General features: G+C 36.8%; 1 protein-coding gene across 10 annotated transcripts in view; it reads right to left on the reverse strand.

The window, feature by feature from the left end:
* The window catches only part of MLLT10 (MLLT10 histone lysine methyltransferase DOT1L cofactor), a 245652-nt gene that overhangs the window by 5734 nt on the left and 216552 nt on the right, over positions 1-23366 (reverse strand). For all 10 annotated transcript variants that reach the window (XR_003796058.1, XR_003796057.1, XM_029239223.1 and 7 more), the window contains 7 exons: positions 11108-11225; positions 9686-9758; positions 6253-6407; positions 4129-4317; positions 3457-3545; positions 2960-3321; positions 1820-1916 (listed from right to left, as the gene is read on the reverse strand). Coding sequence is in view for 8 of the 10 variants with exons in the window: in XM_029239223.1 (XP_029095056.1) it covers positions 1820-1916; positions 2960-3321; positions 3457-3545; positions 4129-4317; positions 6253-6407; positions 9686-9758; positions 11108-11225 (1083 nt within the window). In the remaining 2 variants the exon portion in view is untranslated. The remainder of the gene's footprint in view (positions 1-1819; positions 1917-2959; positions 3322-3456; positions 3546-4128; positions 4318-6252; positions 6408-9685; positions 9759-11107; positions 11226-23366) is intronic.

A 23366-nucleotide genomic window follows, 5' to 3' on the forward strand; every position in this document is an offset into this window, starting at 1 on the left:
GTAAAACAGACATTTTCAATACATTTTTGACTAAAGCAAGAAAGTAGGTAGATGTATTTTAGAAAGAAGTTACAAACAAAGGCTGAAACCCCAAAGTTAATTAAATGGGTGTTCTCCTAGCAGTGAGGTGTGCTAGACACACCCTCCCACATCTGCCTTAGTTCTCTCCCCACCTCCAAGATATGTTCCACACCTTCTTTCTCTCCTCTAACTACAATATCCCTATCCCCCTCAGCTGATGACTTTACTTATAATTCCCATTTAAAAACTACAAACATTAGAAGTGGGTTTCCTCAACCTCCTGTCATAAAACCCACCGACAGCCTCTCTGCCTCCCTCTTATCACAGGGGAAGCTGCTCTCTCCTGAAGAGCTCTGCTGCCCTGGTGTTATCCCTCCTCTCTCTGCACCAGAAAATTCCCCATCAACATACACATATGCTGTCATTTTCAAAATGATTAGAAACTACCCCCCCTTAGACCACATCTTTCTAATGCTAGCTGCCGATTCATTTCTCTGCTCTTTACAGTAAAACATCTTGAGTTGCCTGTACCCCATCTTCGCTTCCTCTCCTATTTTCTTTCCAACCACTCAGTGAAGCTTTCCACTTCTCAGCAAAACCACGTTCTCAAAAAGCTCTAGACACCCAAATCCAATGGGCAGTTCTTACTTGTCTCACCAGAAGCATTCTACGCAGCTGAGTCCTCCCTTTCTTGAAATGTTTCCTCACACGGAACTAGGCCACCACTCTCTGTGCTAACTCACTGGCCACTTTTTCCCTAGACCCTTGACTAGATTACTCTCCTCCTCCAGGGTGCCCAGGGCTCAGTCCTGAGACATTAGACTTCATTCCCTACTGACTTCAGAGAATCCCGTGAATCTAAACATCACTGTATGTCATGTCACTGTTGTGTTCAAAGCCCTGCAATTACAGGACTTCCTTGGCAGTCCAGTGGTTAAGACTTCGAGCTTCCACTGCGGGGGGTGCGGGTTCGATCTCTGGTCAGGGAACTAAGATCCCGCATGCCATGCTACACGGCCAAAATAACAAACAAACAAACAAAAGCCCTACAATTAATTCTTTAAAATTCTGAAAGGAAAAATGAGGATATACGAAAAAAGAGTTTTTTAACTGGGATAATTATTAAAGCTAGGCAATCAGTATACCATACTCTCTACTTCTTGTACACCTGAATGTTTATTTCCACAAAGAAAGGTTTTTTTAAAAAAAATCACCAATGGCTTTCCATCACACTTAAGGTAAATCTCAATTCCATGCCATGGAGAGCCAAACAAGGCAGCCCACAACCTTGCAGCCCATGCTCACCCATCTGACTGCTCTCCTCCCCACCAGCCCAGTCACACAGCACACAAGCCTTGGTCCCTCCACCTTGAGTGCACGCCACCCCCATGCCACAAAGTCATGCTCCTTCAACTTTTATTCAGGTGTGTGCTCAAAAGTCACCTGCTCAGAGGCTGGACCATCCTATCTAAGATGGCTCTCATCCGACTGTTATCTACCACCTTATCCTGCTTCATTTTCCTTCCCAGTACTCATCACTACCAAAAGCTGTGTATATATTTATCGTCCATCACCCCTATCAGAATGAAGCTCCATGAAAATACAGGGTCTACCAGAGCTGCATAGACCACGTTCTAGTATTTGTCGATGAATCAATATAATGTAACTGCAGGTATCACAGACGACAGCACAATGTCATTTCACACAGTGGGCAATCTATACCTATGCTGAATAGTTATTATAGCTTGGATCACTTGCTCCTAATAAAGATCAAGTATTATCAAAAGGAAGAACTTACTGGTGTGAGCTGTTGAGAATTTAACAACTGCTGGAATTGCTGTTGATGAAGAAATATTTGTCTTTGCTGGTCAGAAAGTAATCCGAGTCCTGAGGCACTGAAAAACGATGAAAATTCTTACTTTCTACCGTACACCTTTTAATGTTTTTTTTTAATGTAAAATGAACAATTGTTTCAATTTGATGTTTAATAACTTAACAAGTTTCTAACCATAACACTTTTTGAAAACAATGATGTACAAATTTCTTTTATCTCTCTTTCTCTCTCTCTCTGCACATATACAGGTAAACAAGAATTCACCTTGTCAGTAAATGTTTTGTTTCCCTTTACACTGTAAACCAAGCAGGCACTCAGTTGTTTTATGGAATAAAAATTTACATGTGTTTATAACATGAACATGTAATACTCTATTTTTAATCATTCAAGGATAATTTAACCCACACTAAGTGACACATATTTAAAACAAAGAAAGAATCCAAACATACTACTAATTGATTTGACCTAAACTTTTTTTACAGTCCCAATGGTCGGTAAAATTAAGCACCAATGAAAAGAGAGCCAGAAGAAATAGTTTACTACTATCCATTGCAAATCCATTTAAAATGACTTATTCCTCAAAAGTATGCACAATAACAACATGGCTTTGCCATTCAAATGAAATTCCACTACAGTGAAACAGTGAGTCTCACTCCCTGGAAATTCAAGATAAATATTTGACCTTCATATTATATCAAAATCTTTGACAACAAAGCTAACAAAATTACATAGCTGAATTTTAAGAAACCAACATTCCTATGTGATCTTCATTATAATATTACTTTTCTTCAGGATTTATGACACATGAAGGCAATATACACGGGGATGAGAAAAATTAGCATTTAAAACACACATCACAGATCAAAACTGAAATTTTCAGTATAGAATATACCTAATGCTTTGTTACAAAAGGTGATTTAATTTTGTTTTACTTAAGTGTCAAAAATAAATGGCTCTTGGTATAATATATTAAGTTTGGTGGGTTTTAATTTCTTAGAGTACATCTAACAAGGAACACATTTAAAAATCCCAATCTAAAGTATGGACAGCACTGGTACCATGTTGCACTAAAAAACCCAAAAGGTATTTAAGTAAGTTTCTTACCTGTTAGTCAGTGTAGTTGGCATTGGATGTGCTGCATTAGGCGGTACAGTTGTGTGGGTGAGTGGGGTAGGGTTCTGGGATATTGTGACAGGGGTCTGAATAACCCCATTTAAAGCTCCTACAATGCCATTAATTGCCAGTTGGTTACCTGGCAAAGCTCCAATTATTCCACCCACTCCAGGCACGGCAGGAATGGTGGATGTTACAGTCTGCATTCCACTAGCCAGTGCCCCCACTGTCACACCATTGACCTGCTGAACTCCACTAAGGCCTGAGCCCTGCTGAGCTGGACTCTGCCCAGCAGGAGGTGGAGTAGAAAGAGCCGATGAGCTGCTGGTGCTTTGTCCACTGGAGGTTAAGTCCTAACGTAAGAAAGAATAGAAACTAAGTTGTAAACAACACAGCAAAACTGTTTAAAATAATTTTAAACCATCTAATGTGATATACTACTGTTCATAAGTGAGACACACAAATGAAACTAACCACACCCAAATTACCTGATTTAATACAGGAAGAGAATTATCAGGTAGAAAGCTGTTTCCTAGATGAGGGCTCTTACTGCTGTTCAAGGAATCAGTAGTAGGAGCTAGATTAAAAAAGACGAAGAAAAAGAAACCTATTTACCTGTTAAATTACATTATGTGTAAGATTAAAGGCTCGTCTAAAAAAGCTTACCCCGAAGCCCGCATTAAAAACACTTAAATATTAAGCCTTGTAAGACCAATTTGAATGAAAAAAATCTTTATCTCTACTGAATATCATGGCTTTAAATCAATAAAGAGATCATTACATATTTAAATTTTACCATTAAATTCTGTACTAAAGAAGTTAGAGCAAATTCAAATTGAACAATGAACAGGATTCTTTTTTTGAATTTTTGAATTTTATTTTTTTATACAGCAGTTTCTTATTAGTTATCTATTTTATACATATTAGTGTATATACGTCAATCCCAATCTCCCAATTCATCTCCCCACCACCACTTTCCCCCTTGGTGTCCATATGTTTGTTCTCTACATGAGCAGGATTCTTTATGCTCATAGAAAATAATTTATCATTCCTTTTCTACATCTGCATATAACTGGTGACCAGTTATTATTCAGTTATTATGAAAAAGATAATGGAAGTCCATCCTACTTTCCTTAGATCCACAATAAATTCATACTTACCATTCTGTGCTGAAAATGCATGCATTTGATGAGATGGGCTGGGATTTGTTGTTATTGTTGGAAAAGGCACTGAGAGCTGTGCATTCAATAATTGAAGGCGTTCCTTTTTGGCAGTCAAGTTTTTAATCTGTTCCTCTAATCTTCGATTTTCTACTTGAAGTTGGTGTAATGACTTCAGCATTCCTAAAACTAGCAGACATTTGAATGGTTTTTAATAAAGAATTTCATACACAGGACTAGGTATTTTATGGACTTAAGTGTCAATAACTTTAGAAATAAATTAAAATAGAAAAGTAGAAATTCTATAAAGCATTTCTTAAGTGACTAGGTTCTGTTCCTAAATTTATATGTAGATATAAATAAACCATAATATATTTGTACCTATGTAAGCATAAAGGGATACTGTTCCTAGATATACCATGTGGAAACTTTGTCGCCACATACCAAAAAAACCCAACCTAGTTCAGGTAATTTCCATTCTCAAAGAAAAATCATGAGAACACTTTATTTTCATCAAAATAAAAACCTAATTAAAAATTCAAAGTGCTCGCCATGATTTTTCATTAAAATCATATTTCAAAGGGCAAAGAATCACACCAATATCCTTCGCCACAAATAAAGAGCACAAGTATTTGTTTGTTGCTTGGTTGAGTTAAGCAAGCCACCTGACACAGGACTAGGAAGCCCAGCCGCTAGGCCTGTGGATCCACACTCGCCCAGCAGAGAGCAGTGTGTGTGCACCACAGCCCCTCTCCCAGCTCCAAGGGAAGGCACGTCATCTGCATACAGGCTCGGCTTCTGTCCTGCCTTACCACCTCAAATACCGTTTCCGTTCCTGCCACAGCTCTCAGACCTCTCGACACAGCAGAGAGAGAGGCCTGTGTGATGCTGCAGTGAATGACACTTTAAAAGTTCTATATATTAAAAAGTTGTATTTGTTTAACATGCCCTCAGGGCCTTGAAAACACACAATTCTACTGGTACAGACACATACGGTCATTTCCCAAGGATTTAACTTTTATCCCTCCTCTTCAAGATCCCACAAATAAACCCTTAGTATACCCAAATGAGATGCAGTAAGACTAAGCTAAACCTGTCCTCCAGCTATCATGTTGAAAGGATTATCCCAGCATGAATTTCCTCACAATTAGCATTTTTTGTCAGAGCACCATTCATAAAAATACCAATTTATGGCACCTGTGTAACAGTAAGCAAAATATTTTGTTTTGTTTTAAAAAATTAAAGCAGCAAAAGCTTATACCTCCCACCCCCAAAATGATTAAAAACCAAACCAAAACACCGATTATTTCCCCCAGATATATATATATCCTTAATATTAGGCCACTTCTCTAGTTAGCAGTATCTGTAGTAACAGTTTTTGTGTTTGGCATTTTTCACCCATGGCTCTCCTTAATACTTAAAATTGTAAAGATGCTAAATATGTATATGTAATATATATTACATAATTTAGCAAGTAAATGATATAGATAATATATATAAGTTATATATATAATTTAGTAATTATTCTCCTTTCTCACCCAAATTGTAAAATCAAGAGAGTTGGCCATACCTGACTATACACATTTTTTAAAACAAATTCTCCAAAGATGAGCAAGTTTGATTCAAACAACTAAGCTAAAAGAAGCTATAACTCATATTTTAGTAAAACTTTTAAAAATTGACTAGAACAAAGTACAATGGAGAAACAATGTACCAATATTTTAATAATTATAAAAAGTAACAAAAACCAGTGAATTCCATGAGCCAGGCAATGTTCTTTATATATTCTATGTCATTTAACCCTCAAAACAATACTATGATATAGGTACATTATTATTCCCATCCTACAAATGGAAATCTAAAAGCACAATGACATTAAGAAACTTGCCTAAGATCACACTGTTAATAACAGATAAAAACAAAATTCAAGTCCAAGCAGTAAACCTGTAGCATTTGTTCTACTGAGCCACTACATTACACTTTCTCACCATATTATGTAAGACATATCATAATTTCAATGCTATTCTTGATGAAGTGTGACTTCAACATCTATCCACCTATCTGTTCATCCATCCATCCATCCATCTATTGATCTTTCTTTAAAGACAAGAAGAGAATACTTACTGTCACTAGGAGTGCCCTGTTCTAATAAAAACTGCTGTCCTTCACTCCACTGCCTCTCCAGAAGCTGCTCTATGCTGGCTGCTACTGGGGGCAGGTTTTCCAAACTGCTGTTGCCTGGTTGATCATAGCGGATCTGTAAGCTACTTACAGGGGATCTGTTGGAAACATTAATCCTCAGGTTAAACAGAAGAAGGACCCTTTGAAGGAAGCACATTCACATTTCTCACCTTACGCTGAGCCTTCTCCTGTACAAGTTTTCTAACACCGGGCTGCCTATGTTAGAACAATAAAACCATAATCTACCCTAAAATTTAGTAATTACCATCCTTCCTCCCCAAATGGTAAAAATCAAGGGAATAGCTGGCCATGCTCAATAATTAAAAACCACTAGAAAATATATAAACACACCATTAATAGTCTCTGAAATAGGCTGTAAAAGAACTTGATGCAACTTTATAAGACAAAAGGGAGAAAGACAGGACTAGAAAGACACTGTACAATTATAATAAAGTAGAGAGCATTTTAATTCATAACCACAAAATCTCAAATATCAGTAAAAAGAATTTTTAAACAATTTTGAAGGAGTATTTTGTTATAAATTCAAAAATACTTAGTTTCAAGTATTATTAGAATTAGGGAACATTATCCAGACCAAAGCAATTTTTGAGCCCTTTATACAAATTTTTTCTAAAATGTCTTACATCTGTACTTCAAATGATAACAACTTAATCACCTCTTCCAAAACAAGTATCACTTATATTAAGATGTACATGTTATGTTCTCTCATCCACTTTTTGTTTTAAAAAAGTAAATGGGGCCATTTCTGTTCTCCAGCCTCCATAAAAATATAATAAATTAGTAAAGGGCTTTAGAGTTTCTGAAGTGTTTCCACCCAGTTATCTTCACAACAACCTAGTGAGAAGTCAAAACCTGCCTTACTGGCTCCATTTCTACCTGAGGAAACAAGATGGGGCTTTAGTGACTTGTCCAAAGACACCCCGCTAGTAAGTGACAGAGCTGGGCTACAGCTCAGGTCTTCCAACAGCCTGAGAGTGCTCTGCCACATCCCTGATATGCATCTCTCCAAAAATCTCTTTAAATTAGAAGTTAAACAAATGAGGCTTTTTATTCCACATGTAAACATCACATGCTACATACAGCTGCCCATCCCTTTCCAAATAGTATATTATTGCCAGGATAATTTAGGCCATTATATTTCAGGCTGATTTTTAAAGAATAATATACAGTTGGAAATATGTGCTAAAGTATGTGCTAAAGTAATTTAGTGCCATTTTTTTGTGTTAAATACCATTTAGCTAATGAAACACGAAGAATTGCACAATGCAAAATTGCAGTAAGGAATCCTGAATAATTTCTAGGTAGCTTGCACGATATTTTAAGTTTAAAAGGAGAACACAGGGGGGCTTCCCTGGTGGCACAGTGGCTGAGAGTCCACCTGCCGATGCAGGGGACGCGGGTTCGTGCCCCGGTCTGGGAAGATCCCGCATGCCGTGGAGTGGCTGGGCCTGTGAACCATGGCCGCTGAGCCTGCGCGTCCGGAGCCCATGCTCCGCAACGGGAGAGGCCACAACAGTGAGAGGCCCGCGTACCACAAAAAAAAAAAAAAAAGGAGATCACGGGGACTTCTCTGGTGGCGCAGTGGTTAAGAATTCGCCTGCCAAATGCAGGGGATACGGGTTTGAGCCCTGGTCCGGGAAGATCCCACATACCACAGAGCAACTGAGCCCGTGCGCCGCAACTACTGAAGCCCGCGCGCCTAGAGCCCGTGCTCCACAACAAGAGAAGCTGCCGCAATGAGAAGCCCATGCACTGCAAAGAAGAGTAGTCCCCACTTACCACAACTAGAGAAAGCCCAAGCACAGCAACGAAGACCCAGTGCAGCCAAAAATAAATTAATTTAAAAAAAAAAAAAGGAGAACGCAGAGACGCTTCCTCCACTAAACATAAGAGCAAAAACAAATCCATTAACTTTCTTCTTTGAAAAAAAAAGAATAAAACAGTACAGAAGTAACACAGCATAAATTATAAATTGGTCAGATGATGTTATAATTGTACTTCAGACTCCTAGTTTCAAAAGAAGACTATTTAATTTTCTGCAGAGTTCAATTAGGAAAACAATACTACCTTTAGTTCACTCAGGGATTAGAAAAAAGGCACTACTTGATGCAGCACTAGAAAATAGCAAAATTAGAGGTTATTGGACTAATCTCTCTAATGTTAAAGATGTTCCTTAACAGACATTCCCATATATATCAGCAACACAACAACAGTGATATTTACGGTAGCCATGGCAGAAAAATTTTTATTTTTAATAGAATTTTAAAATTTCCACAGTTGAAAAAGATTCTTGAATGGGCTTCTTCCTCCTTCTGCTCCATTCTCACCCAATCTAACACTATGCTTGAGGCAGTTTACAAAATTAGAGAACAGAGAGAAAACAAACTAGAAAAAGGTATAGGAGTTGAGAGTGGAATAAAGTTAATAAAACGATAGCCTAATGTGCTATTCACAGGAATAACCTTATATATAATATATTAATAAATGGTACCTGAACTCTTTCATATAACATCTAAGATAATTTCACAGAACAATGTAACATATTTGCTATACTTTGCTTCAGACAATTTTAAGAACTAGAGGGATTTCAGAGATGAGCCACAAGAACTTCATTTACTGAATTAGGAACTAGAGACTAAAGGGTTAAGTGCATTGCCCACAACAGAGCTAAAACTGGGACCCAAAGTTGAAAGCCTGGAGTCTGCAGCTTTAAGAGACTTTTTTTGTTTGTTTTTGTTTGTTTGTTTTGTTTTTATTTTTGGCTGTGCCGGGTCTTTGTTGCTGCATGGGGGCTTTCTCTAGTTGCGGCGAGCGAGGGCTACTCTTCTTTGCGGTGCACGGGCTGCTCATTGCAGTGGCTTCTCTTGTTGCAGAGCACGGGCTGTAGGCGCAGGGGTTTCAGTAGTTGTGGCACACGGACTCAGTTGCTCCGCAGCATGTGGGATCTGCCCAGGCCAAGGATCAAACCTATGTCCCCCCTGCATTGGCAGGCAGATTCTTAACCACTGCGTCACCAGGGAAGCCCTAAGAGACTTTTAAGACTATTTTCTAACCAAAAAGAATTACCCAAATTAATACATTAATAGTACCAGGAGCTGAATATACAAGAGAGCTGAAATTCATTAGAAATCCAAGAAAAGGTATATCTTTTACAAAGCTTACAAATCTAACCATGTGTTTAAATTAATATTCAAGTCAATTTAGAATCATTTTTCTTGACTGTCCAGACATGCTTCTTATCTATAGAATGCTTTTATAGCCTCACAAATGTATGCTCTGCTGATATGAGTTAAAGAAGTTTCCAAATCGCGAAATGTTTCCTTTGCCGATACTTTGCAGTGCAAATAACGCTTACCTTGGTGAGAGACTCCCTCTGGGTGAGCTTCCTCTGCCACCAAGGCTGCGGCTATTGTCTCCGAGTTCTTGATCTGCAGTGTAAATATTTCACAGCTGATAAAGTGACTCTCACTAGATAACAGGTTTTAAGCTCTGGCCCTGATTTTTTCTAAAACATACATAAAACCTTTACCACTATCTTTGCAGTTACTATGAAAGTAGAAGATCTAGTATGTTGCTAGTTTAGAATTGCTGAACTGTGGCATGTAAGGCGTTGTCCCTACACGTTTTTTGTGGGTGGAGAAGGCCATGGATTATGTTCATTCTTTCATTCCTTTCAATTTTACAGCACAGAAGCATGGTTTCCATTTGCAGTACCCTCCCCTCAGCCACTTTTAATTTCTACGGTTAAAGTAATGAATCACAGCTGTGGACAGCTAATCTGTATGCTTATCACAGCAAATCCTTATGCTTTGTATATTTTAACACTTTGCATTCCAAGACAAGTCATAAAATACATATGTATTACATAGAGCTACACACTAAAAGTGTATCTATTATATGGATCATTTCACATAACACTAAATATCCAAATGGACAATAACAAGTAGGAATACAGAATTCTGTATTTAAAAGGAAAAAGAAACTAATTTCTTCAAAATATTCCTTAGGTAACACCGAATATCTCTGCTTGAAAAATAACTTGTATTTCCCCTACAGTTAGTTCCTTATAAAATCATCCTATCTGGCCTCTTTAAGGTTGTCCTCCCCTTATTCTGAGTCAGGTAACCTCTGACCCTTAAAGTGTAAAGACATGACTGATCCATTCTTGGTGAACTGCTAAACCCATTCCCTTCCCCCAAACAGGCATGACTACTTGGACATGTCAACAAATCCTTAAGGATGGAATAAGACAAAGCAAATCCAGTGGCTCATTAAAACAGTACAAGAGGCAAACGCTACAAAATGTCAACTGGTAAAAATTCACAGGATTACTAAACACTGTAGAAATTCTCTAACAGGATTTTTTTACCAAGTTTGTGTAATGCAATTTCATGAATTATGCAAATAAAGATTGAGGCTATTCAGAGAAAAGCCCAGTGTTATGTTACTTTCATTGCACAGAACTGAGCACTGAACACATCAATCACAAAAGTCACGGGAGACACTAGCATTCCTGCCTGCTGATGGCTCTGCTTAAACATTTACATTTCAGACAGTAAAAAAGCACATCACTATTTTGCAGCACAGCATACTATTTACTTCCAACTGTGATTCTTTTGATTTAAAAAGGGAGGGGCACAACCCCCCCCCCCACGCTTTAGATTTTACTTATTAACCACACCTTTAGATCTTTCAAATCAAATGACCTGAAGGGGGTAAAAATTACACTGGGGGAAGGGAACAGAACTTTAGAGTTTAAAAATTCTTGAAATCTTACCTGTTTGATTATTTTCAGACTGAGCTATAAGAGCTGCCATTGATGAATTTGGATTTAATCTATTGCCATATATATGAGATGATGCCTGACTAAGAGAAGATCCAGCTAGAGTATTTGCCTAAATGAAAAGAATTACAAAGACAAATGAATTATACTTAAAAATATCTTAATACTTTTCCTCCTAATAGAACTAGTAACAACTATTTTCTCCAACCTAAGAATATAAGCAAAAATTTCTGACTTTCTGAAGAGCAAATTTCATTCTTGTTTCACCATTCCAATATTCCAGTTTCTGGAAAGTTACATAACTCTAAATTTAAAAAAATAAAAAAGTGAGAGAGAGAAAGAAAAAGGATTGGCACAAAGTTAACTATTCATGCTTTAATTTCAAAGTACCTATTCGATACCAAAACCAGTGGCATGGTAACCATGTGAACATATGACTAGTTATTTAATCTTATTAAACCATTTACAAAATAAGGGCAGGGAGACAACAGATGTCTAACAAATGTTTCAATCTCTTACCTCACAGGCTGGCTGAGGAGGTCAAAAGGTCCAACTTCTACCTTTAGTATTTTAACTATACAGAGCCATATTTCTATTGCTTAACTCTGTCATTAGTAAAACCTGCACACTATTTTGTTACTTCCTATTCTGATAGACTTGGAAGCCTGCTGCTTTTTGTTTTGTTTTGTTTTATTTTAAAAGAAAGCAAACAGGCATCACAAGTATGTTTTCTATACAATGCAGGGCTCAACGAATCACAGCTTTGCCCTGACCCCATATAAGGCACTGTCTTTTTGGCAGTAAGCCAGCTCTACGAACTGAAGAGCTAGTCCACAGTTTGTGATTCATTCATGTTGCTAACCACAATTCTGAAGGCCTCCACTGGGACTTGTGCCAAACAAGCGAAAATGAACCCTTAAACAGATGAAGCTAAGGAGGCTGGCCAAAGTCTTGCGTAATCCAAAGTAATAAAAATGCCTTCTTTGATGTGAATACTTTCTCCCACTTTCCAAGAATATTATAACCTTAAAAATGTGGCATTTTAGAAGCAAATCTCTTGTACACAAAACACTGTTAACTCACAGAAGGCCATTACTAGCCTGAAATACTTTTCAGACTTAACAGAACCACGAATTTCAAAGTAGATTTCTTTTTCTTTCTCATGAATGAAATCAAACTTAACCTTTCATAAAAACAAAATCATTGCGTAGTTATTGCAAAACAAAATTCTGGAAAACAATTTAAAAGAACTGAGGCATTTTTAATATAAAGCAGCTGAATAACAGCAGAACAAAAGATGTGGGACATTTTGACACGTTTAACTGCACGAAAGAGAACAAGACGACATAATAGTGACAACAAGCAAAATATAAACAAGAGAGTAAACTGTGTTTCTGGAAAGACTCAGACCCTGACATTAATATTCGGCCTCTAGCCAACTTACTAAGCATAAAAGTTGGCCTTTACAATTCATAGTAATAGTCCCTGTGATGTAGAATCCTGTCCTTGCTTTCCATTGTTTCAAAGGGTATATTTCATAGTTCATACTGTAATGTCTAAGTTCAACTGGTCAATTTCTGGGCTTCATTTTTCCTCTTATTAAAGATACGTATACGAAGTCAGTAGTTTGGATTATATAGTACTGTTTAACAATCAATTAGCCCTCGGCAAAAGCTAAGTCAGCACTTTAACCTAAAGATCACACTAGACACTTACCATGTATAGAATATATAAAATATGAGTCAAAAATGGAAACACAGGAAGACCTTTTTTTTTAACCTCTCCAGAAGTTAACTACTTGGGAATCTTGGATACTTATAAAATAACTTAGAACAAGAAAAATCCAAAGAGACACACAGAATGATCAGATGTTACCAGTAACCCAGTTTAAAATCTTGGGCACCTCACACTTAAAAATGCTCTTTGCAGAGCGAACTTACTTACTCTAGACACAATTCTAAAAAGATCAACTAAGCATATAACAGATTAGAAGTGGAAAATTAATTAGAAAGACGAAGAAAAAGTAATAACTTGAGACATTTTGTTGGCAGCAAGAAGTAACAGCTGACAGCAAGAGAGGAGAGAGAAAAATACCAGCAAGAATGAGTGCATTCCCGACTGCTGGTGGGGCTGTGCTCTGAGCACGTGGACAGGAGGGGCCTCTGCACCTGCACCCTATCCTTTGACTCTCGTGTTTGTGCACTCATCCACTGGCTGAATCAAAACTATTATCATACCAGTTGAACTGCTTTTCTAGTTCCAATTATCAGTTTTATGAGCTGCCTTAGTCTCTTGACAAGAATCAAAGATCCTATTCTCTTTCAGGAAGGGTTCCTTCTGTCAAGAGCTTTATATTTATCCTTGTTAGCTTCAAATTTCTTGATGTAGTCTCCAAATCATCTTACTTTCCGAATCACACACTACGCCCACTACACTAATGGATCAAAACGCAAAGCAGCACACCATAACTGATTTCCATAATGACTATCAACAGGAAGAGAATCAATCATTGTTAGCATGATTCCAAAGCAGGAAACATGTATTTTATAAAGATGGCAGGAAAAGGAAAAATTAATAATAAAATAATAAAATAAATTAGAAATACATTATCCTGAATGATAAATTTCCCAAATTTTCTGAATGTTTAAAAATTATCTGGTAGTTTCGTCTTTTAAAAATTATTGTATTTATCTAAACAAGAAATTTCCAAGAGAGACTGAAAATAAATGACTAATTTTACCATGTAGGATTCTGTGGTATATGAAAACATCTAAAGCACTCCACATTAAAATTCAAGTCATTACCATCATTTTAAGCAGGGAACATGAAGCTACCAAAGATTCCACAAATGTCTGACACTGCTTGGCCAACACTTCTCAAATAGTATTTACAATGGTTACTGCTGGAAACCCTTGATAACTCTGTAGGCACCTTAGGACCAAGAAACTCCCAACATTTTAGTAAAAACATTCTTCAACTTAGTAGCAATAGAGAAGGATAAGTAAGAGAGCAGGGAAGAGACACACAACTTATGAGGACAGTACACATATAATGACTGGCATTTTGTAGACTCAAAAACCTTCGTTATTAATAAGTGAAAGCACTAAGATTCATGGAAGTCCATGAGAACCTAAAGAAGCTAGTTATGAAGCATAAAGGGCACTGAAAGCTTTTATATAAAAGGAATCTGGAACAAGGAATAAGGGAAACAATATATACACAGTTCTCCAAAGCACACTTTGAACATGGATTTTTAAAGTGCACCGAAAGCAAATTAGTAATGTACCACAGGTCTGCTTCAGAAGACCTAGTATAAAAACTGGCAGTTGTTATTGCTGGAGACAGTGTGGAGATAAAGGAGCCCTCCTACACTGCTGGTGGGAATGTAAATTGGTGCAGCCACTATGGAGGATCGTTAAAAAACTAAAAACAGAGCTACCACATGATCCAGCAATCCCACTCCTGGGCATATATCCAGAGAAAACCATAATTCAAAAAGATACAAGTACCGCAATGTTCATAGCAGCACTATTTACAATAGCCAAGACATGGAAGCAACCTAAATATCCACTGACAGATGAATGGATAATGGAGATGTGGTCCATATATACAATGGACTACTACTCAGCCATAAAAAGAGTGAAATAATGCCATTTGCAGCAACATGGATGGACCTAGAGACTATCATACTAAGTGAAGTAAGCCAGACAAAGACAAATATCATATCATAGAGCTCACATACGGAATTTAAAAAAAAAAAAAAAGGGAGAGAGATACAGATGAACTTATATACAAAACAGAAATATATCCACAGACATGGAAAACAAGCTTATGGTTACCAAAGAGGAAAGGGAAAGGGGCAGAGGGATAACTTAGGAGTTTGGGATTAACATATACACACAACTATATATAAAATAGATAACCAACAAGGACATACTGTATGGCACAGGGAACTATACTCAGTATTTTGTAATAACCTATAAGGGAAAAGAATCTGAAAAAAAAAAAGAAATATATGTATGTATAACTGAATCACTTTGCTGTACACCTGAAATTAACACAGCATTGTAAATCAACTAGACTTCAATGAAAAAAAAACCAAAAAACTGGCAATTGTGTCTGGAAGGAAGTACATACCTTATTTCAATTTTATCTTGCCCTGGGAAAGAGAATGTTTACTGTGGGCAAATATGTTCTCAGGCCTATTGGCACTATAAAGAGTATGAGTTGTTAAACACTGGGGAGGCTGAGTGAAGGTATCCACAAGACACATAAACTCTGTGCTGGTTTTGCAACTTTTCTATACACCCAAAAATTATTTCAAAATAAGAAGCTAAAACAAAAAAGAATATGTAAGTGTCCATCAACAGATGAATGGATAAAGAAGATGTGGCACATATATGTAGTGGAATATTACTCAGCCATAAAAAGAAATGAAATTATTTGTAGTGAGGTGGATGGACCTAGAGTCTGTCATACAGAGTGAAGTGGATCAGAAGGAGAAAAACAAATACCATATGCTCACACACATATATGGAATCTAAAAAAAAAAAAATGGTTCTGATGAACCTAGGGGCAGGACAGGTGTAAAGACACAGACGTAGAGAATGGACTTGAGGGCACGGGGAGGGGGAAGGGTAAGCTGGGATGAAGTAAGAGTAGCATTGACATATATACACTACCAAATGTAAAAATAGACAGCTAGTGGGAAGCAGCCGCATAGCACAGGGAGATCAGCTCGGTGCTTTGTGACCACCTAGAGGGGTGGGATAGGGAGGGTGGGAGGGAGAAACAAGAGGGAGGGGATATAGGGGTATATGTATGCATATAGCTGATTCACTTTGTTATACAGCAGAAACTAACACACCACTGTAAAGCAATTATACTCCAATAAAGATGTTTAAAAAAAAAAAAAAGAATACGACCGCCAAAAAACTGGTCACTTGGCTTTATAGTGTCCTGATGAAATGAAGTCATCTACTCAAAATGTAAAAATAGGTTTTAGATCAAGATAAAAATATTTTATGAAATTATAAGTTCATATTGCCTTAATAAACTTCTGCTTTCACTTCCAAATATATGATACCTTAGACAGGTTCTTTTTTCCTTCCCCAAGACTAATAACTGAAGGAACCACTTCCACGCAAGATGTTATATCTATTCTAATACCTTAGTAAAAGTCTCACTAAGTGTAACAATTATTTTACAAGATGGACCCAGAGCCAAGTAAAGTAAAAATAAACTGAATAATTACTGAGGTAAATCTAAGTCACGGTGAAGCAAAATATGCTTAGTACCTGAGTCCAAGAATACCCTTAGCAAATTTAGAATAACTTACTATGTTAAGCATCTAGAAAGATATGCAAGTCCCTAGACCAAGGCAGTAGTGAAACTCAAAATAAATCATAGAAATTTAGTGTTTCCTAAGTAGACTGACATACCCTATTAAAATATTAACAAGATTAAAATTACATTTCAGCTTGAAGTTCACCTCTTACATTTCAAATGTCTCCTTATGACCACAGAGAAGTTTTGAAAGAGTTCTAGTTGTAGAGTGAAGTAAGTCTACCAAATTCCTAGGCACTTGGCTCATTCTAAAGAAGTTAGTAGTAGAGAGGGAAAAAATCAGGCTAAATCTACTCAATTATCTGAGTATCAGACTTAAAAGTGGGTGTTGTTTTGGTAGATTTTTTTTTCCTCCCTAATGTTGGTAAAGGCAGAAAAATAAAGTATAAAGAAGAAAAATTAGGTTTGAAAGAACAGTACCTATCAAAATTTCACCTTTGGAAAGTATCATAGCAATCCATCATCTAGAGGTGAGTATGAAACTTCATGCTTCAATCATATAGGAAGAGGTCATAGCAAGCATTTTTTAAATGCACAATTAACCTGTCAATAAACATTAAAGTCAAATGATTCAAACAAGCTCTAAAACACAGCAGCTTCTTCTTCAAACTTTCCAACGCTGACACATGATTTAAAAATGCGTTCTTCTGAAATACTGTCAGCTCACTAAACAGTATTATTTTTAAAAATTCCTACTTCATCCATACTCTTACAAGAAAAAACTCTTTGTTATCACTATATCGGCCATAAGACAAACTATCTCACCTTGGGTGAGGCACTAAAGCTCTCTGTCCTCAATTTCCATCTGTAAAAATGGAGATAGAAATAGTACCTTCATCATAAGAATACTGTGAGACTTGAGTTACTGCACGTAAGGGCTGAGAAGAATGCGTGGCAGATGGCAAGCACTCAAACTTTACCTTGTTATTTAAAGCTTCTTTTCATAAACTATTATGGTTTCCATCTTTTCCATTAACTTCATTAGAGAACATAATTTGCCCATTATATTCTGATATTAACATGGCTATATTTCAGAGTAAAACATTTCCCTAAGAAAAATTAGATAGTACCGTCTCACTATGCAATGATATCTTAATCTATATATTCTATAATAACACAGCAATACAGCAAATATAATGTAAGGATTCAAATATTTTAATGATAATTTATACACAGTTTGTTTGACTAGAAAAGTTTCCAGGAAAAACTGGAGAACAGTAGAAAGTTTCATATATTCTCCAACTCAATCCTAACTTTGTACTCTAAAATGTATCCTGATAACAGACCCATTTCTGTGTCAGCTACCACCATCGGGCTTTAATACTCAGCATGTGATGAGAGAAGAAACCATGTGTGAACAACTTTCAGGTCCCATGAGTAGGCTGACTGTTAAAGCTGTCAGGTTCAATTGCATCATTCCACTTTATTCAATGCCCCAAACTGCTCTCTAATTGTTAGGAGCTTAACGTATTCAAAACCATTGTTTAGGCTAATGCTGAAATGCCCCACAATTGAGTTTATAAAGTAGTGGGAGGGATTAAATTGTAGTTAAACCATCAATGAACACTGATGATTGAGCAACAGGACTGTGCAGAATAACCACCAATTCTAAGCAGGTTTCTTAATTGGCCAATATCTAATCAATATATCACCTACCTTTTGGGGTGGAAATTAAGTCCCTAGGACTAAAGAGACTATTGAAATAATTTAAGAATGAAAAGACCTAGTCAACAGCTGTATGTGAAATGACTAAATGGGTGTAATAACCATTAATTCCAAAGTACTTCATGGTCTGCAAAGTACTTATTCTCGCTTGAACTTCAGAATATACCTGTACTGCAGGTAGAACAGGTATTTGAAGTATTCCATTTCACATATGAAAAAAGAAATCAACATCCACAAATGTAAAAGACCTACCCACAGACACACTAGTGAGCAGCAACGTTCCAGGAATCTAGGATTTCGGACCCCAGTTTCTGCTATTTTGCATTGTGCCACACAAACAGACACAGTAAAACTCTTAAGAATGTTTTTTCAAAGAGATACCCCTTAACACAGAGGCTCATCATCTATGTCACTTAACCTCTTCATCATCCAAAAGTAAGTAACATTAGAAAGCACTTATAAAAACTTATTCTGCTCAGAATGTGGACTTCCTTAAAATTACAAGTCATTATGTAATTATTTAAAACAGGGACTTCCCTGGTGATGCAGAGGTTAAGAATCTGTCTGCCAATGCAGAGGACACAGGTTCAAGCCCTGGTCCGGGAAGATCTCACATGCTGCAGAGCAACTAAGCCCATGTGCCACAACTACTGAGCCTGCGCTCTAGAGCCCGCAAGGCACAACTACTGAGCCCGCGTACCACAACTATTGAAGCCCACGTGCCTAGAGCCCATGCTCCACAACAAGAGAAGCCACCGCAATGAGAAGCCCGCGCACCGCAACGAAGAGTAGCCCCCGCTCGCCGCAACTAGAGAAAGCCTGTGTGCAGCAAGACCCAATGCAACCCCCAAAATAAATAAATAAAATAATTAATTAAAAAGCAGGATACAACAATAAAGTAAAATAAAATAAAATAGATGAAACTTTCGCTCTGACCAATCAAGTCAGAGCTCCTCCAAAGACAGATGAATCGGCCTGGGAAACTGAACCATTTTCCCAAACAGAATTAAAGTGCCCTATCAGCCATCATCTGAAAGGAAATCAGGATTATATCTAAGACAGCTCCCCAACACACACACCAAAGTTAAGATACTTGAAGTAAAAGTCTCACAGAAATCTGCAAAACATTAGTCACTAAATTATACCTTTAAAATACTTAAATTTATCTGCATTTACTAAATATCACATAAATAAACCTTAGAAGTTCCTTCAATTAAATTACTTTTAAACCTGTATCATTTTTATAATAGTAACACAGAGTAAACAAGGAACCATGATTATCTACATGAAGACTGTATCCAAAAGCAAAACTCAGAATGCAAGACATATTAGAGTACAATTATTTTCATTACATTCTGTCTTAAACTCTATTAAAGCAATCATCCTTCAAACAAAAGCACCAGAATTCTTCCAAAGACAAAACAGAATGAATGCAGAACTAAGAAACAGTGGAATTTGAAAGGCAAAATGAAAAATTAATGGCACACCTATAGAAACTAACTTATACCTCTACCCATGATACAAGAGCAGAGCACCCATCATTAAAACATCACAAGGACAGCAGTTCTATCTTCCAATAATGTTAAGGAACTATAATTGTAACTATACTGCTGATATCTGTAAAGGAATAATTACCCTAAAAACAAGTTTATCAAATAAAACAAAAGGATTTGACATCAAACAATATAAAACTAGGTTATCAAACATTTTTAAAGGTTTTTTTCAAATTAGGGCTGCTAAGCATCAGACTTTGTCTCCCCACATTTTTACAAGTGTCTCCTTTTTGCCCCATTAAAGGCACAAATCTAGTTTCAGTTTTTAATTTCTATTAGCTCTTCCTGATCTTACTTCCCTGACCACTTGCCTGGGAACAATCCTTAAGACAGCAAATAAACCAAAGAAGAGGCCTGTCTATCTTACTTAAAACCAAGGCCAGAAAGATCAAGAATGACCTACGGATTTTTATCCTGCTGGCACCAAGCCCATCACTAAAAATTACTGCTTTCATTAAGGTTTTGGGAGGGAAAGGAGGAAAGTCAAAACATCGTTCAAATTTAACACTTCTATTCTCTGATTTATATTTTTTAAAACATTTGCTTGCTGGTGTGATGGTTTTCTCAATAATTGTAACAAGGCTTCTATAATTATATTTTAAACATTGACAGTTTTAACTTACACACTTATAGCACTACTCTCTTCATTTTTAAATCAACTACCTATAAAGAAACTCTAAATAAAAGGCTAGGGTGTGATTATCTAAACACAGTGAATTGCATGATCTGAAAACATACAAGGCCTATACAAAAGTTAAACAGAAATAAACTTCTGTCATTTTGGAAAGAAGATTAAATTACCAAGTGCATCACAATTTTAGGAGTTCTATCTAAACATTCGATTTATTCTAAATATTTCTGTATCCTTTCCTTTGCACATTGCCTAGAAAATTCACACTTTGCACATTCAACACCAATACAATTGTCTAAGGCAGCTAAACTGAAGTAGTTCTGCACTCAGTTCAAGTCAGAGGTCAACCTGCCTCAGTTGCCTGGAGACTGATGGTTGCTACAGCAGCACCAGATAAGCCAGGCTAAATAAGCTCCGGCTTCAAGGCAGAAAGTGTTTACTGCTGGACAGAAGAAACACAGATGCAGCTGTCTCGGCATGCAGCATGTGAGTCTCACTGGATGATCATATTTATAAGAGACCCACCTTACTGAAACAGGGAAGAGGATAAACAGTGAAGATTTTAATTGGACTGAATCCTGGATTACTTGAAACTATGATTTCTTTGTTCTTCAGCTGAGTCATATGTTAAGTGGAATTTTCCCTCTAGCTATAAATTTCTCTTCACTACCACTTCCCCCACCCACCTCCCTAAAGCCAACCCCCAAAACCACAAACATAATGAATGGGAAGAAATGAGATTTTTGCTTAATTCAGCCTGGAATTAACCAGAGGTAATTAAAACAGACTTTTAGAAAGAAAAGAAAGGAAAATGCACATTGAAAATGTTCATGTGAGACTCTTTCCAAGGATATAAAGCTATCAACAGCATATGGTTACACTTAATTAAAAGAGATAAAACTATTAATAAGAGCCATTTTCTCATTTATCCTTTCACCCTCTCTAACCCCAAACCCCTATCATTATGCCTATAGCTCACCAAGGCTAGTGAAATGAGCTAGAGAAAAACTCTCCTAAACTAGTCAAACTTCCCTTCTTCAGGTTGAGAAGTTCACCAAATTGTTAACTTTCATTTTCAAAGACAATACCACTAACCATGCCATTGTTCTTCTGTGCTGAACTGTTGTTTATTCTAATTCTTGATCTAATTATAATGGTGATCGTTCGCACTACACCACTACATACTTTAAAAATAACTTAATGTTGTGCTCTGATGTACAACTTACAGAAAATGCTGGAAAAGTGTACATATATTCTAAGGTCCGTACAATAGAAATTATGAACACATACATAAAGCAGAAGTTTACAGCAACTTACAAACAACTAACTACTTAACTAGTTGTTTATAACTAGACATTTGTCTTTGTCATAATTTTCTTAAAACTCTGAGACTATTAGAGGCATTGGGTAAAATGAAAATAATAAAATTATAAAGAATTCCAAATAAAGAAAATATATATATACTTTAGGAATTTTAAATTATTACCTTTGAGGAAACACGGGGGTTGGGGATGGGGAGTGAGTGTGTGTGCTTGTGTGTGCGTGTGTGTGTGTGTGTGTGTGTGTGCACGCACGTGCACAGCTGTGCCCATTTACTATCCTATTTATATAATTATGATTTATCTGGTTTGACTCTGGCTCTTAGAGCATTCCTGTAGACTAGGTCACCCATCAAGTTCCAGATCTAAAATGAAGGAAAAGGATAAATAAATGCAAAACCACCAACATAGTCACCATTATTTATAATATTATAAATATCCCTTCTTTCTCACAAGAAAGAACACCCTATAAGTACTTAAAAGAATCATTCACTCTTAATCCTATATTCTCCTTCACTGGTTTTTAAAAATTTACACCACAGATATTCATATATTATTTCTGCAATTTTAAAATTATGAAAGGAATTTTTAAAACCACAGAAGTCCAAAAGTGGTTCATACTTTGTTTGGTCCTACTTTTAAAAAAGGGAATAAAAGCTCCCCCCCAAATTACTATTTTACATCATTAGGACAAAATCAGGAACTCAGAAATTGAAAAGAATCAGTTGGTGCCAACATATTCTTTTGTGCTCTCCCATGAATATCATGTAAAAATGTGTATTATTTCCACTCGTGTCAATACAGATTGAGGTATTTTATAAATTCCTATAGGAAGCCATATTTCATTTATCTCCCCTATAATCTAACTTACTTTCATTTGCAAATGAAGAAACTGACAAAGGATTAATCACCAAAATATACAAGCAGCTCATGCAGCTCAATATCAACAAAACAAACTACCCAATCCAAAAATGGGCAGAAGACCTAAACAGACATTTCCCCAAAGAAGACACAGACGGCCAGCAAACACATGAAAAGATGCTCAACATCACTAATCATCAGAGAAATGCAAATCAAAACTACAATGAGGTGTCACCTCACACCGGTCAGAATGGCCATCATTAAAAAATCTACAAACAATAAATGCCGGAGAGGGTGTGGAGAAAAGGGAACCCTCTTGCACTGTTGGTGGGAATGTAAATTGATACAGCCACTATGGAGAACAGTATAGAGGTTCCTTAAAAAACTACACATAGCACTACCATAAAACCCAGCAATCCCACTACTGGGCATATACCCTGAGAAAACCATAATTCAAAAAGAGTCATGTACCACAATGTTCATCGCAGCTCTATTTACAATAGCCAGGATATGGAAGCAACCTAAGTGTCCATCATCGGATGAATGGATAAAGAAGATGTGGCACATATATACGATGGAATATTACTCAGCCATAAAAAGAAACGAAACTGAGTTATTTGTAGTGAGGTGGATGGACCTAGAGTCTGTCATACAGAGTGAAGTAAGTCAGAAAGAGAAAAACAAATACCATATGCTAACACATATATGGAATCTAAAAAAAAAAAAAAAAATGGTTCTGAAGAACCTAGGGGCAGGACGAATAAAGACGCAGACGTAGAGAATGGACTTCAGGACACGGGGAGGGGGAAGGGTAAGCTGGGACAAAGTGAGAGTGGCATGGACATATATACACTACAAAATGTAAATAGATAGCTAGT

The sequence above is a fragment of the Monodon monoceros genome, unplaced genomic scaffold (assembly GCF_005190385.1).
Source record: "Monodon monoceros isolate NGI ecotype Baffin Bay Population unplaced genomic scaffold, NGI_Narwhal_1 Super_Scaffold_21, whole genome shotgun sequence".
In the NCBI taxonomy this organism is placed as follows: Eukaryota; Metazoa; Chordata; class Mammalia; order Artiodactyla; family Monodontidae; genus Monodon; species Monodon monoceros.